Source organism: Phodopus roborovskii, unplaced genomic scaffold (genome assembly GCF_943737965.1).
Source record: "Phodopus roborovskii unplaced genomic scaffold, PHOROB, whole genome shotgun sequence".
NCBI lineage: Eukaryota > Metazoa > Chordata > Mammalia > Rodentia > Cricetidae > Phodopus > Phodopus roborovskii.
The window spans coordinates 8112968-8129782 of NW_026126651.1; the positions used below are offsets into that span (position 1 = coordinate 8112968).

The window sequence follows — 16815 nt, forward strand, 5'->3', positions numbered from 1 at the left end:
ATGTGAAAGTGAAGAAACGTAAGTGAAGAAAATCTCTAGGTAAATTTTTGTATTTTAATTTTCTCTTTACATTTGTATATGTGCCCAACCCCCTCCCGTGTGTGTGTGTGTGTGTGTGTGTGTGTGTGTGTATGTGTGTGTGTGTGTGTTCATCTTCATGCATTATGGTGTGTCTGTAGAGATATTAAGACCCCTTTTGGGAATCAGTTTTCTCCTCCCATTACGTGAGATCATGGGACACAACTCAGGTTTTCTCACGTGGTGCCAAGTATCTTGACCTACTGAGCCATCTCATTGGCCAAAGTTTTATTTTTTTGAGTAAACAACCTAATATTCATTGACAAAAATTTTAGTTGAAGAGATGGTTTTATAATGAGGAAACAAACTCTTACAAATTCTTTACATAACATGCAACTTTAATCTGCCAGCCAAACATAGAGTGATATGGCTGGATTAAATGAGGAAGTTCTTAATTACCACATTTTGTGTAAACTACTCTTTCTTTCCTCAGAATAAAAGCTTGAAAAACAAACTGTTGTCAGGAAGTAAGCTGTGTGGGATTCATGCAGAAGAGGTGAGTGAATGTGACCTTTTCACAAGTTTAACTGGTTAAAATTAAATTAAATTGCCTTTTCCCCTATCACGTACTGGATACAAAATAAAATACATTTTAGTGTTGTATGTATCTAATTTTTTCCACATTACACAAATGAAAAAAAAATAAATAAAAATGTACCCAGTGCCATACTCATAAGATAATTCTCTAAAGCCTACCTCAGTTGTGTGAACCAATTCTCCCCAATAGGAAATTATCAGATACCCATTGTATTTTCCTAATGATTTGTGACATCTATACACCACCAGCAAAGTTCCTAAAGTTATATTAGTTTACCAAGCAAATACACCTATTTCCCGTGCAACAATATTTTCTCATATGTTACTCAAGCAGGAACAAACATTCTGAGTAATACATATGGATTCACTATAGTCAGTTTTATCTAATTTTGACCTGGTGCTAAATTCAAAATTGATGGTAGCTTGTAGGAACTATTAAGGATAGTAGTAAAGTAATAATGAAGTTTACAAGAAGGGTAATTTAAAGACATGAAACAAGAGTCCCTGTGTCCCAGGAATATATAGAAAGCATATGTGAAGACAAATTACATACTGGAAAATCCCATAAATTATATGGAATAGCTTTTCCACTCCAGTAAGACCTGATGGCTATGAAGAAACGGGGAAGGCGGGAAGCTTAATAGAAAGTTGACCCTCCTCTCCTTAGATGTCCAGACAGAAGACGAGAGCTACTCAGACCGATCCATCATTATCTAACGATGAAATTACCTCACTGCCCCTTTGTCAAGAATCACTTTCGCATCACCTTTCTATAGATGGAAAAGGGACATTTTCTTGGTGGAATAGAAACATTGTCTTGAGTCTTCCAGTTGGGAAAAAGCACAATCTCCCTTACTCTCCTGTCTGTAAAAACAAGGTTACGTCCTTAGGCAATATAGGCAATATGAGAGCTCAAAATATATTCTGAGGCAAAGCCATTATCAAAAAGACACCATACCTCAAAGCTTACATGTGATATGATCATTTTGATAATAAGTTTCATATATATATATACATACATACATATATATATATATATATATATATATATATATATATGGAGAACCAAGGGTTCAAGGTCATTCTCAGCTACAACAGTGACTCTTGAGTAATTATTGAGGGAACCACTTAAGACCCTATCTCAAGAAATGAACAAAAGATAGAAAATATCTGGATAAAAGATACACTGAACATGTTACCAGGGCCCCCACAAAACTCAAGTACAGGAGAGATGAGGGCGCTAGCAGTATCGATGGTGTTCAGAAAATAAAATAGTTCCTAAACCTTTAGAGTTTATCCTCTTCATTCAAGAATGTTCCTAATTTCCCTCAGCTCAGTGGAAATTAATCTCATTTGTTCATCGCTGTGTTCTTCATGCTATTTCCTTGATGGTTGGAATGTCATTAGTTCACCTAACTTATTTTCTTTCCTGTATCTTGTTAAATATTTATAGAACAATATTAGAGTTCAGTATTCAGATAAGAAGGGAAATGTTTACACTGTCACAATAGTATTTTAAAATAACACATACGAACTTTTACTATTTGATTCATCATTGTTTCTTAAAACATAATAACAGTCTTTTCTGCTGGAGACCACCAGCTCTCGGCTCCATACCCTCACAGGAATGAAATATGCTGTGATTTGGCATAGAAGAACATGTACTGTGGCTTTTCCTGGGGAGAGGTGAATAAATATGTATTCACCGCACATAGGGCACTAGAAACAGAATGAATAAAGGCAGCTGCATCATAGAAATCCTCACACAGCATGGGCAAACGTTCAAAAAAGCTGCATCTCTCTGGCCTTGGTGCAACGATGGAAGGCAGCTTAGTGGGTTAGAGATTCCCTGCTACCCAGAAATCGCCACTGTTTATATAACCTTGTCGAGGCTGCCAGGAGGCTTCTAAATTCCTGGGCTTCCTGAGCATAGTGAACAATAATCAGCTTCCGGAGTCTTAGAGCCTCCCTCCTCTAAGAACTAATGTTTCAATCCACAGAAAATAGTTATACAACAAACATTAAAAACTGCAAATACTACCAACACCATCTGCCACCACCACCACTATTATTTCATAAAGGGAAAATTATTTGAACATAAATTTGCAGGAAAGAATCTCAAATTAGATAGTTGTCTGCTAAATGAGACTATGGAGCTAAAATGTTCTGTCATGGCTGCCTACATCCTCATCATCATTTTCTTCTGGCTGCCATTATCATTACTCCCAGCTGTAATTAGTTCATGCACATGCAGACACTCGTGACCTTCATGAACTGATATTTGGAATTACATTTACAGTTATCTATGTAGTAAAAATAAAATTACTGACACTCTAAATATTGTATTATTTGCTAGAGGCTTATCCCTTTGGTTAATTTTGACTTAATCAAATATTGCTGACAAGTTAAGACAGTTAGCATGCTATATGGTTTCAAAATAACATACATCCCAGAGTGGATATATTCCTTCAGAAATGTTTGTTTTTGCATACTCTTTGAGAAAACATGAGAAAGGATTTTGTATATTGATTTAGTATACTGAAAATTAGGTGTGAACTGTAAAATTCAGATGACATGTGAGTACAAACAATTCCTAAGTTATCTTCATGATAATAAAGGCCAAGAAATCTGCCATGATGTGGTCACTAAATACACACACATACATGTGTACATGTGCACACACACACACATACACACTTACTCACACATGCACACACACACAAAAAGAAAAAACAGGGAAAATATTGATTTAATTCTAATTTTGTGTACTAAAACCACTACCTAATGGTGCTTTAAATATTTATTGTTATAATGAAAAGTTTAGATCATAATGTCCACCTTCTATGTAAAATAAATTGCAAATGGATGTCACAAATAGTTAATATTAGTAGTTTGGACTTCTGTAAATGACAGCACTAATTATCATGCTTGAAGATGGCCTTGGACGGATCACACATTTGTGTGATCTCCAGCAGTGATCAGCCAGTTCCCACTCACACCTATCAACTCTATTTGTTTCCCTGAGAGACTCTTCGGGCTTAGCTGAGAGTCCCGGAGACCAGGTGGAACAGGATTGTCCTCTACTAAAATGAATGTGCATCAGAATCACGACAGAGAAAATTTTAGTGTGAGACAAGGCTGTGAACCAGGTATTATCACTTTGAACACTGGGGAAACTCTGAAGGAAAGCAATTACAGGAAGTATTAATTCTAACATAAAAGTGTAAGTTCAGCAGCCAAAGGGTTGTGTGTAAGTGTTCTTTATTACCAGCCTCTGACAATTCTATGTTGTCGCTAGTAAACTTTGGTCTTCATATTCTGACATTACACATATCAGGAAAAGAAGGTAACTTTTGGTAAACATGGGATCCTTTTCAAAGACAAAACAAAGCAAAAACTTCAAATGGTTGGCTTTGTTACCAACTTCTCAAGAAATATGTTTAATTTAATTAAAATATTACATCATTGCTCCTGTCTTTCTCACCTTTTATTCTTCCCATGTTCCTAATTCCTACTACCCCGCAAATTCACAGACTATCTATTTTGATCACATGTTAGACACGCATATAAAATATATAAATACTATCTGTTGGGTCTGTTTAGTGTTGCCTGCATGGGCAGGGCTAATCACTGGTACCTGGGAGCTCATCCATGGGAAACACTAGTTGTCCTTTCCATCCTGGAATTTGGTCTAGCTTTGGTTTGAAAGGCTTGGTGAATGCTATCACAATTGCTCTGAGTTCATAAGCAAAGCTGTCCTGGACTGCTTCACAAACTTTCAAGTAATTTCAGATCTTACAGCCTGTTATTTTTGACATCATTCTGATTTTAGAATGTGGACTAAAGAAGTAAGAACCTACTATTCTTCATTACGTTTTGTACATTTGCCCAGGATCATGTGTATATGTGCATGTATGGATGTTTCTCCCCAATGACGTATGAGGACCTATTATTTCAAGAGTAGAAAGAATGAACTGAAGTACTCCCATTACAGTATTGGTAACGATGCCTTTTCTAAAAGGCTAAGGATACATGGCCTTCTGCTGCTTACATATAAATTATAAGGATGTGGTAAATGTGTATAACAGTATGTCATTGTTAAACATTTTTATGTTTATAAGGATCCTGTTATAAAATGTGGTCTTCTGTAACTCAGTCCTCCTTTCAATTATAGAATTTTGCTGGCATTCTGTCCATTTGCTTGTTAGTTCCCATTGAAAATACAGTGAATTAAAACATGTCCATTCATTTACACTTACCCATCATTGATCTTAAAAAGTAATTAAATAAAAAGAGAGATTCACTTACACACATGTCTTTGCTACTTAAAACTAGATTTTTTTGTCATGTTTAAATTGCAGATATTTTGTATGTTTATGTATTGAGTAGAACACAGAAAGGTTATTTAAATAACACCTTTGTAAACAGATAATTTTTTTAAACGGGGTGAATTCTTGCTTCCTGACCCAGATGTCTACATGTCTGATGTCAAAGCTAAATTTAGTCTTCTCTGTTGATTGTCCAAATTATAGGCTTCTATTTGAGTAGGCTGAAGGATTTATTCCTGTGTAGTGTGGAAATAATTTTAAATCTTCAAGATTAAAAATATAAGTGAGCATAACTACTAACACATACCTCTGCTTTTACAGTCGAAAAAAATCCAAGCCCAACTGAAAGAGCTCCGTTATGGGAAGAAAGATTTATTATTTAAGGTAAGCAACTTGCCTACTTTTCCTCCTAAATGCCTGCCCAACACCTAATCTACCAAAAATATTACTTGGGCTAATTGAAATCTCTGGACTTTCTAATGAAGAATCACTCTTGGCTGCATTAGGTTTCTCTCTATGAGTGAATCACCAGGTTCCATTTGTTGTCCAATTCTAACGTATTTAAAGCTCCTATAACTCTGCTATAGTCATTAAGTATTTAGGAGGGTTATCTGTGATAGATATCCATGGAACACAGCATATATTGAGAGAGTTTCAACATACACATTTGACTGGCAATCTTGCAATCTTAATAGAAGTTTATGGACAAAGTCAGTCACAGTTCAAAATCTGAACTTCAGAAATCTTTGTCCACTGAGAACATGAAGAGAGGAGTGGCTGTCTATGGGGACTCTTGGTTCTGAACTCCTGACCTTTAGGAGCATCATCTTCCGGAAGAGGAGGCTTTGCAGATGTGACTAAGTTACAGATCTCTATAGGGAAAGATGAACTTTATTATCACTGACTTAAATATTTGGGCATTTTTGCCAAGAAATGAAGCAAGAAAGTCAGGAGAGGAGTGTATGTGGTCATGGAAATTGCATAATAAAGAATGAAGGCCGTTTTCCCCAGATTCCTCGATACAGCCCTGTAGACAGACTTTTCTGTCCCTCCAGCAAGCTCCCAGATAAGCACACAGAGATTTCTTAACTATACAGCCTTGGCTGACATCTTAGAGTTGTTACCGCTTAAACTGACCCGTTCTTGTCCATCACATGTTGCCTCATGACTCATGACATTAGCTGTCCTCTTGTATGCTTTGCTCCCTCTGTCTGTCTGACATCCCAGAGAGTTCTCTCCCTGTCCACAAGCCCCACCTAACCTCTCTCTGCCTAGCTGTCGGCCATTTATCTCTTTATTAAAACAACGAGAGAAACACTCTTCACAGTGTACAAAAAGATTGTTCTATGACATAACCCCACGGCATTCGTTTCAGATTTGCCATCTTGAAAACAATAGAACATTTTGTGTGATACAATAAAGCTTATGGGAATTACGCATTCTCACTCAAGGATAGGAAGCAAAGGCCCTTGATTTGTGTTCTTTTTCTGTCTGTCTGTTTTTTTCTCCTGCAGCACTGGGATAAACCCTTAGACTTTTGTAAGTGGATATAATAATATGTCAGTAAAATAAGATTAAATTATATGTAATATTTACTTCTTAATATATATATTTTTTTACTGTAGTGATCACCGTAAGTGAAAAATTGAGGATTACCTTTAAGATCCTTTAAGATATAGATATTTTACCAAATGTGGGAGTGAAGTGGTTTCTGTTGCAAACAACTAGAAATGCCGGAGTGTTGAACTGTACTTACTCTTGGCTTTAGAAGCAGGGGAGGTGTTCCGATTATACCAACAGGCGTTTGTACCTAAGCCGTGATTTCGTCACATCTTGACAAACTCCCTACTTGCTTTAGCTTTGGTGCCCTTTAGTCCACAGCCTCCAGAGCCTTAAGGAAACATCTGGACCTGTCAGAGATGAAGCCCCAAATAGCTGGAGAAAGCTGTCATTGTTTATGAGTAATTTCAGTACAGAATGAACAAGTATATGTAAGTAGGACTGAATAAAGAACAAGATGTCATAACTGAACTAAGAAGTTGCTCAGAACAACTTATATGTGTCATCCATCCCCTCTCAGTCTTTCTGGAATTACCCACGACTTGGGCTTAGCCTGTCACCTCTGGAATGTCATGTCTGTGACCTGTAATTAGCCATTATATGTCAGATCATGTCCTTATGGCTAGCCTTTCCAAAGATCCACAGAGGAGGATGGGGTTTTACTGGTCAATGTCATGACTGCATTGAGGAAGAACTAGTTTCTATGACTCACTGTGGGAAAGAGAAGAAGGCTGGACTTAGTTTAGAGAATATCTAAGATTCATCCAGTGTTGCTCAGTTGAAAGTACTTGGCTTTGTAAGGTGACACATTTTTTTCCCTTGTGGAGCACTATAAAATAGATCAGTTTATTATTAAGTATTTTGAAAGTTTAGAAATTTAGGAAGTGTTTGTGTGTTTGTGTGTGTGTGTGTGTGTGTGTGTGTGTGTGTGTGTAGACTTGTCTTCTATCATTTTGAGTACTCTTGCTTGCATAGAGGGATTTTTTTTCTTTCTGCTGGTAAGTGTGTCTAAGTCATGGTGGGTCTACAAGTATATAGATCAACGCTGGCTCTCTAAATATGTTATAAATTTCATTATGCTTGTGTTTCCCCAATTCCAGACTATCCATTCTGGACATTGCTGATAACCCTATCATTCTTTCCCGTTGACTTCCCATCTAGCCTCAAAGTCTCATTCCAAAATTGAACATAGTTTTCAATAAAACTCATTTCTAGATGGCACTCAAATGTCAAGCTTTGTGCTATGGTGCTTTTGCAGAGCCACCCAACCCCGATAGAACAGGATCATTTCTGCCTCGTCATTGCAGTGGTAACTGACGGCAATTGTAGAGGCATGATAGAAAAGTTAGAGCTGTGAAGCTTGCAACACTTCTGAATGTTACAGAAGCCAGTCAAGATAAAGTCAGTAATGCTGGTAGTACACTGCCCTTTGGGCCCGAGGGGTGGGTTGAGCCTGGAATTGATGCTTACCTTTGCTCTTTACTCTTGTCAAGTCCATCATGGTAAGCTTATGACTTTGCCTCCCAAGCAGCCTTCTCCCTGAGAAGGGACTTCAATTCACCCTAAATGAAGATGACTCCCTATTTCTTCCCTGGTACTAAAAGAGCAGTCAGATATCATGGACCTCTTGGGGGAAAAGCACTTCCTTCGGGAACTTTCTGGAGATACTCCAGGTCAAGCCTTTGCACAGCCGCCCAAGGTCAAATTAGATGCTATGGTGGCAGAGAGCGCTCATAAATGTTTATCATTCTAGTTTTCCTTAGTACACAGATTAAACACATGTTCCTAGTCAGACATGTTCAGTTCAGTTTCTGAAATTGTAAACTAGAGGTCACAGCACATTAGGTACACAGTTGAGTACCCTGAACTTATTCTCCCGGAAAAGTTCATTCTTCTCAATACTTGTAGTTAACAATCATCGAACAGCTCTCATCTCCAATTAAAATACAGGGAAAAAAAACTATAGTAATGTTTCTATTCTGAACTTAAAAGTTTATTATCACCATAAAGCGAAAGAGCCATAAACATCCAGGAATTTCATACACAGTATGTAGTTTTCAAGGCGCCTTGTTTTACTATCTTTTATATTAATTGTGAGAAAAGAAGATTTAAATGACAGGAGCAAAACGTTGTCCTATGAAGACTCTTTTGGCAGCATCATTAGATGTTTGTCCTCTATTATGACAAGGTGGCATTTCAAATCTACATGGGAGATGGGTGTACTGTGTCCCTGTTCACCTAGCCCTCTGGATGCAGAGGCAGATAGCTATCTATGAGTGCCAAGCTGGCTTTGGCCACATAGCTAGTTCCAGGACAGCCCAGGTCTAAGTATGGGACCCTGTCTCCAAAAACAGAAACAAAGCAAAACTTACATCTGTGGACATCCGTGATTTAGTTCTATTACCCTTCATGTTCTTTATTCACTTGCAAGGGTGTTTGCTCACCTGTACACAGCGAAAAGAGAAGATAGTTGCTGCCTGAGGTAATTGCATAAAAACCTGAGCAGCAGACACTATTTATGGAAGTCTGTACAAAGGAGAGACAGTCCTCCGTAACTTTTTCATTCCTGATAGGAATGACTAGAGCAGAATTCATAGGCAATTCCCACTAGGGTGTTCTCCCAGTGTTACGTGAACGGTAGAACCACTAGGCCTGGGTTTATCCTATTACAGGGGTATTTCAGGAAAGTTGGTCCCTACATGCTCATGTGAAAAAAAAAAATAGAATGTAGTAAGAGATTGTGCTGGTCTAGCAATGTGATGGCAGTAGATTATTTTTTTTTTTTTTTTTTTTTTAAGATCCATGGCTTCACTAGCCCAGGGAAACTGTCTAGGTTTCTAGCACCAGGTATGAGTTTACTCCTCATGAGTCTGACTTAATTAGACAGCTGCTAGTTACCACCAACCTCTGCCTGTCATGTATTAAACCTTTATGGACATCTTTCCATGCTGGTCATTATTGTGATTGATAGGTGTTGCAACTGGGTAGGACTATTAATTACTTCTCATCCTTGGAAGCTTGCATAGTAATTTCTGGTATCATGGAAGCCAGATCACAGAAAGGAGCCTTTCAAAATAAATCCAGATTGAATCACCCCAATCCTCCATCCTAATTTTGCATTTTCTATAGCAACAGGGTCTTACCTTCAACCTATGAGAAGTAACCAAGGACTATATCAATAGTCTATACTGTTTTGGGTGTTACTTGAACTACCCTGATCAATTAATCTAAAGGAGGTTTATTGTACCTATTACTGGAGCTTGTGTAGTAGTTCTTGTAGTAGGCATTGTCAGCTCATGTAGCCAAACTTCGAATATAAAGTAATATGATTCCTTGAGACAGTGTATCAAGTAATTTTAATGTTAGTGGCTGTCATTTTCCTGATTCCTTCTGTATTGACCTCACAGCCTCCTAGATTTAACAGCTTTATTTTTGGTACAAGGCCTTTTACTAAATATAAAGCTTTTCAGTACAGCAAAGCTGACCAGTCAATGAACTTCAGGTATTGGGAACCAGCAGTCTACTGACCCCGCCCCCTGATGATGGGCGGGATGCTCATGGCCATGTCTTCTCTACATCATGACCTACCTGGCTGCTCAAGCTTTACCTGGCTGCCAGGGGACTCAGTCACGCATGTGCAAGTTTCCCTTTTAAAGCAAGCACGCCAAGTGCGTCTCTCTCTTGGTTCTCTCTCTCCCCTTCTCTCTCTCTCTTCTCTCCCTCTCCTGCTTTTGGTTGGCCACCAGCTATTCCCCACTTCCTCTCCCCTCTCTCAATGAACTCCACGTTGGCACTGAGTCTCATGTTTGTGTTTCATGGGCAATAATTATAGCAAGAGAACAACATCAGGGACTCAACCCTGCTTGTTAAGAGCTGGAATTACTGACCCACTGCTACATTTGATATTTTATATGCATTCTAGGTCTCTCATATGAACTCAGGTCTTATATGAACTCAGGTCTCTCATACTTGACAGCAGATACTTTGCTAATGCAGCCATCTTCCAGCACAATAACTGCAGTTTCTTAACACAATTGCAACTTAAATTATGCCAAAACACATTTGAAATTTTATATTATTTTTGTCTCCTTTTCCACCAGTTTTAATTCAATTCTTTGTGAGAATAATTGACCTTTAAATCCAATATATAATATGTAAGGGAAAGCTTTACTGTAATATTTCAATATTATACTTTCTTCTATCTTAGATTAATTTTTATAAAGATTAGCCTACTGAATTATTTCATAAAATCTCTAAAGTCTGCTGAAATACTATTGTTATTGAAAATTGCCCTATGGACTGTTCTCTTTCTTTTTCCCCCCTTTTTATTTAAATTTGAAACAAGATTGTTTTACACATCAATCCCAGTTGCTGAGCCCTCCCATCCTCCCCTATCACCCCCACCAAACCCCAGCCCATACCCTTTCTGTTCCCCAGGGAGGGTGAGGCCTTCCATGGGGAGTCTTCAAAGTCTGTCATATCATTTTGGGCACAACATAGGCCCTCCCTCATGTATCTAGGCTGAGGAAGTATCCCTCTATGTGGAATGGGCTCCCAAATTCCATTTATATACTAGGGATAAATACTGATCCATTACTTGAGGCCCCATAAATTGCCAAGTCTTCCTAACTAACACTCACATTCAGCCAGTCTGAATGGGTCCTATGCTGGTTTCCCAGCTATCAGACTGGATGGGTACATGAGCTCCACCTTGTTCAGGTCAACTGATTCTCTGAATTTCTCCAGCTTCATCTTGACCCCTTTGCTCATCACTCCTCGGTCTCTGTAAGTGGATTCCAAGAGTTTGGCTAGTGTTTAGCTGTGGGTATCTGCTTCTGCTTCCATCAGCTACTAGGTGAAGGCTCTAGGATGACATATGAGGTACTTGTCAGTCAATCTCATTATCCTGGAAGGGCATTTAAGGTAACCTCTCCAGTAATGCTTAGATTGTTAGGTGGGGTCATCCCTGTAGATCTCTAGGCATTTCCCTAGTGTAGAGCAGAAACTGTGTCAGATCTGTATTATAGTACCTCCCACTTCTTCTTGTATTAAAACTATTTAAATAAAATGTATTGTGGAGAATAGTAATCACACTTTATTATATCAATGGCATGGATGATTTGTACCCCTATAATTGTATGCTGCTTGAATTTCAGTGTATTGTACTGCAAGACATCAATAGCAATTAAAATTTCTCATAGATTGCTGGTTTGATTCTGGGTGTTTTAATAACAGTGCCCATCTTTAGACAACTAAACCAAGATGTGCTATTGAATGTTTACAAATTTGACATATTAAAAAATAATCTAGCAGATGCAGATGTGACTTAGCATTCTGCATTTCTGAAAAGCCAAACTTTGAGAACCGATTCTCAAAATCTATGACACTCACTTTAAATTTAAGGGCCACAGCCATTCAATTAATCAATTCTGATGGCATTTGATTGTTTTGTTTTTCTCACTTTTAGAGTTCCCTAAACATTGACAGAGTTAAAAGAACCAGTACTTGAAATTGATCTATTTACATTTCATTTTAACGGTTCCTTTAATTTACTGATATTGCTTTCTAAAGAGAACACCGTCACAGGGTTACATGGGGACAGTTCACAGAAATTTGCTTTTGTGACATTCAGTCATTGTGAGAAAAATAGATCCCTACACAAATTTGAAATGCAAGATGCTGGTATAACACACTCTGCAGTTTATACCAAAATATTTTTAGGTACAGTGTAGGAAATTGACTTAACATGTATCATGCCATGAACACATTCAGCAGCATAACCGTGTACATTGTTATTGTTATTGTTATTGAGGATATTGACATATCCTCAGGTATCCTTCAGATTTCTCACAAAATCATCACAAGCCTGCAGCCGTGTGTTGTGCTGACATTGAGTAAGCTACAATACCACAAAGCAGCAGAGAGCATCTAGGTCAATTCAACCTGAGGGCCCCATTATCTTGTACATCATCTTCCTCCAACGAAATGCTTTCTTGTTGTTGTTATATAATTGCACTTCCATTTATTATTACATTGTTTTGTTTCATTAGTACAATTGATACATTTTAGGAGGAATACAGAAAATAAAGACTTTCAGCTAATTATTGATTTTAATAAAATATAATTAAATGTTTTTGAAGTCCTTTTGTCTACCGCTTGTGATGTGAATGATCAGAAAAGGGGATTTGGTTATAGAGGATTTTATTAATGCCTCAGAATTAGCTTCACACATGGATCAGCTTGGATTAGATCTTGGAGACAATGTACCAACTCTGCATAGGTGCTTGACAGTATTTGTAGAGAAGAAATGATAATAATATTGATAATGACGGTGAAGACGAAGGAACCAAAGAGGAAGGAAGAGTACCATCTGCTTTGAGAAAGAAATCCAGCCCAGAAGATAATAGCGGGACCTTGCATCATTAGTGAACAGTGGTGGGAAGTAATGACAAGCATTGCGGTCATGAAGAGACTCAGAACAGAGTTTAGGGAGAGATGCTGAAAAGTAATCAAGAGGCCCGCTGGAAAGACATATTTTAAAAAATTATCTATGGATAAAAGGAAATTAATATTGCATGTAACTCTAATCTTTTTCATGGGAAAAGAACCAGGCATCTATATGCTTGCAGATGTGGTGATAAAACTCTACTCTTCTTCGTCTTTCCCTCGATATGGTCGCTGGACTTGTATTGTTTGAGGCCATGAGGATTATGCCAGAAACAACCTGGACCCACACAGGTGCTTCCCACTCAGCAGCAGCTTCGTTGGCTCTGGTTTATCTCTTCCCTTAGCAGTTCCCAACTTGAAGCTACTATCGCAGTTTTGATATGACTTCATATCATTTATTTTTATTGCATGTGCATATGTGCAAAGGCCCAAGGCTTCCAAGTGTCTTCTTCATGGCTCTACACTTTTGCATAAGAGGCAGGGCCTGTTGCTGAATCTGAAGTTTGCCAATTGTGCCTAGTTTAACCAGCCAGTTTGACCACAGGTCCTCTGTCTCTGTCTCTGCCTCTCTAGTACTGGGTTTACAGATTATCACTATGCTCATCCCGATTTTATGTGGCATTGGGGGCTCACATATCTGGTCCTCACACTTGCACAACCAACAACTTATCCACTGAGTATTCTTCTCAGCCTCTATTTATGTCATTAGAATTGATACATAATAATTATACACATATATGAAAACATATAGAAAGCAAGATGATGCATTGGAGAAATTTCCTCTCAACCATCTTGTAAGGACAGTTATTAACAAATAAAATGTTTGAAAAACTGGGAAGGACCTAGAGAAAGGGAAACTTATGCACACATGGTGGGTTATAAATCAATATAGTCAGTGTGGCAAATAGTATGGCCTTCCTCAAAAATCTGAAACATTGGTAGCAATAGTGTCTGGGGGTGTCTATGGGGACCGGGGAGTGAGGGAAGTGTAGCACAGTACAGGGAAATATGTTTGAACTATATTTCATTCTATGCAAGCATGAAAATGGCCTTGTGAGATTCTGAATGGTAAGACTTAAAAAAAAAAATAAACGGAATCAAAATGAAAACAAATACTTAAACTCTAAGCAGAATTCCATATTCCTAGCAATCCCACTTCTGCAACTATTGCAGAAGAGGGAGTCACTGTGCTGAAGAAGGAAGATTAAGTTCTAGTGCTCACAGCACACTCAGATCATGGCATTTCACAATCACTCATTGTATACTCAAAGTACCCAGAAGAAAGGATCTTCAGAATGCAGTACACGAAGGCAAGACCAGTGACTGAACAGGGAAATATGCCGACTCATGCGTGTGTGTGAGACAAAGGAAGAGAGAAAGGCAAGGGATAGGAGAGAAGCCTTGCACCCATAAAACAGAGCAGAACGCCTCATGATAGAATGTTTTCCTACTTCTTCCTGATATGAAATTTAATGATGATGGAAATTTTAGTGCTACTCAATGGAGTGTAAAACTTTTCTCATTTAAACTAAATACTTGATTGTTAAAGACAGAGACAATAACAAGTGATAGGGTGTTTTAGTCAAGATTCTCTAGAGGAACAGAACATTACCCGTATTAAGAGTTTTGTAATGTTTCACAGCAACTCACCCCAGTATGTGCATTGGGATTTATTAGAGTGTCTTACAGGCTGTGGTCCAGCTAGTTCAACAATGACTTCCTACAAATAGTCCAAGGATCCAGTAGTTGTTCAGTCTACAAAGCGAAATTATCAGCTGGTCTTAAGTATGCATTGCTCTAACTCCAGTGAGGAATGGACTTGGCAGCAAAAGTGAGGGCAAGCAGGTAAAGAGAGAGTGAATTTTCTTCTATGTAGCTGACATAGGCTGGCACCAGGAAGTGTGGCCTGCATCTCAATCTTTATTTCTAAATAAATATTAAAGATATTTATCTTTAGTTTTAATTACCTGGGTCTTCCCGCCTGAAAAGATACAGATTAAAGGTGGGCCTTGCCACTTCCAATGATTTAATTAATAAAAATCCTTCACAGGTGTACCCATCAGCTTGGATTCTAGTTCATTCCAGATGTAGTAGAGTTGACAATCAAAAATAACCATCACGTCAGGAGGTATCCAGGGATATTCTTACTTGCCTTAGGTGCTTCCAAGCCTGTCTTTCACTTAGTGAAGTGTCACTCTCTCCATCTATGGCCTGCAAAGGAACAAAGACAGCTCAGTGATTAGGAGCATGGACTCTAGATCACCCTGGCATGTGTAACATCCTGCTAGTTACGGTATGGATTTGAGCACAAGTGAACTTTTGTGTTCTCGTCTACAAAATGAAAGTAATGCTGTCCTTTCCATCAAATAGTTATTTTGAGAATATAATGAATAAATTTAGCTAAATTATCAACTCACTCTCCCATCTAGTATGTAAAGCAGAGTAAGCATTAGCTTTCATTGCTCGGGGGGGGGGACCTAGAATTTCTACTTTATTTTTATTTTGTCATAATGTCAGCAATCCATTGTTCTAGAATTTAGGTAGGATCCTGGATTTTTCTCCTATTGAGGGAGTTGTGCAATCTCACTTTGATTTTTCTGAAATTGCCACCATACTATAGAAATACTAAATGAACCTACCAGTCATCCAATAAATGCAAGCTGTCATCTGTACTTCTTCCAATTTACTTTCGCTTTTGTTTTATTTAAGATCTGCAGATAAAATAGACACATGTTCCCCCTTTTCCCTTGCATTACCAGGTACCCAGAGATAAAACTGTGTTACTCTCGTGTTTTGATGGGAAAGAAAATTACTGCATGATGGAAATGTACAAAGCTAATTTCCCTCAATGTCTATGTGTGAACGTGCTTTGACACATTGTTGCAGGCTGTTGATGCAATGTACTTATAACTCGTGTGTGTGTGTGTGTGTGTGTGTGTGTGTGTGTGTGTGTGTTGTGGATACAGCCTGTATTAGAACATGGAGTAGAGATAAAGGCACTCTGAGAATGGGCAAGAATTCAGGCCTCCACTCAGCAACTGATAATGCTTCAGTAAAATGCTATGTTTGGATGATTTCCTTAGACATGGCCTGTATTCAGTCCAATGCCTAAAACACTGAATATTCTTGAGAAACATTTATTGAAAAAATCAATTTCACATTGACCCATTTAATGAATGCACACTAGTTTCATAACTTGCACTTTGAGTTTGTTACTTATACATCAAAATGTATGTGGTTGTTGTGTGTGTATGTTGTGTGTGTGTGTTTAACATTCAGATACATATGCATTAAAATAAACTTTGCTGAGTAAAAATTTACAGATAATTCTTTGTTCTGCACTGATAACTTGGTTAATCAGTTGTTTTAAATATTGCCTTTCATCTATAGTCATTGTAATGAACATATATTATAACTTCATTTTATGAGGATTAACGGTGGTAAGCACTTTTCTGTTTTGTTTGAGTGTCAAGTCTTTGGAGATATGAAGTGTTTAATAGATTTAAACACATCTTATGATCACACTAGCTTGTCCCTGCCCGTATTTCAGGTACAAGTTCATTGCCAGTTGTCCCTGTCATCCAGATGTTTCCCCCATGTAATTTCTTTCTTCTATCTCTTTCTTCCTTCCTTTATTTCTTTCTTTCTTTCTTTTGTTTGTTTTTAATTTTTTTATAATTTTTTTATTTAAATTTGAAACAAGCTTGTTTTACATGTCAATCCTAGTTCCCCCTACCAACCCCCATCCTGCTCCCCAGGGAGGGTGAGGGCTTCCATGGGGAGTCTTCAAAGTCTGTCATATCATTTGGAACAGGACCTAGTACCTCCTCCATGTGGAATGGGCTCCCAAAGTCCATTCGTCCAT

The 16815-nt window shown here is 38.0% G+C and overlaps 1 protein-coding gene across 1 annotated transcript in view; it reads left to right on the forward strand.

Moving 5' to 3' along the window:
- The first annotated feature begins 457 nt into the window (after nucleotides 1-457).
- Nucleotides 458-16815, forward strand: part of LOC127213799 (leucine zipper protein 2-like) — a 38060-nt gene continuing 21702 nt past the window's right edge. The window contains exons 1-2 of the mRNA XM_051174252.1: nucleotides 458-574; nucleotides 5265-5327. Of these exons, the coding sequence (XP_051030209.1) occupies nucleotides 458-574; nucleotides 5265-5327 (180 nt within the window). The remainder of the gene's footprint in view (nucleotides 575-5264; nucleotides 5328-16815) is intronic.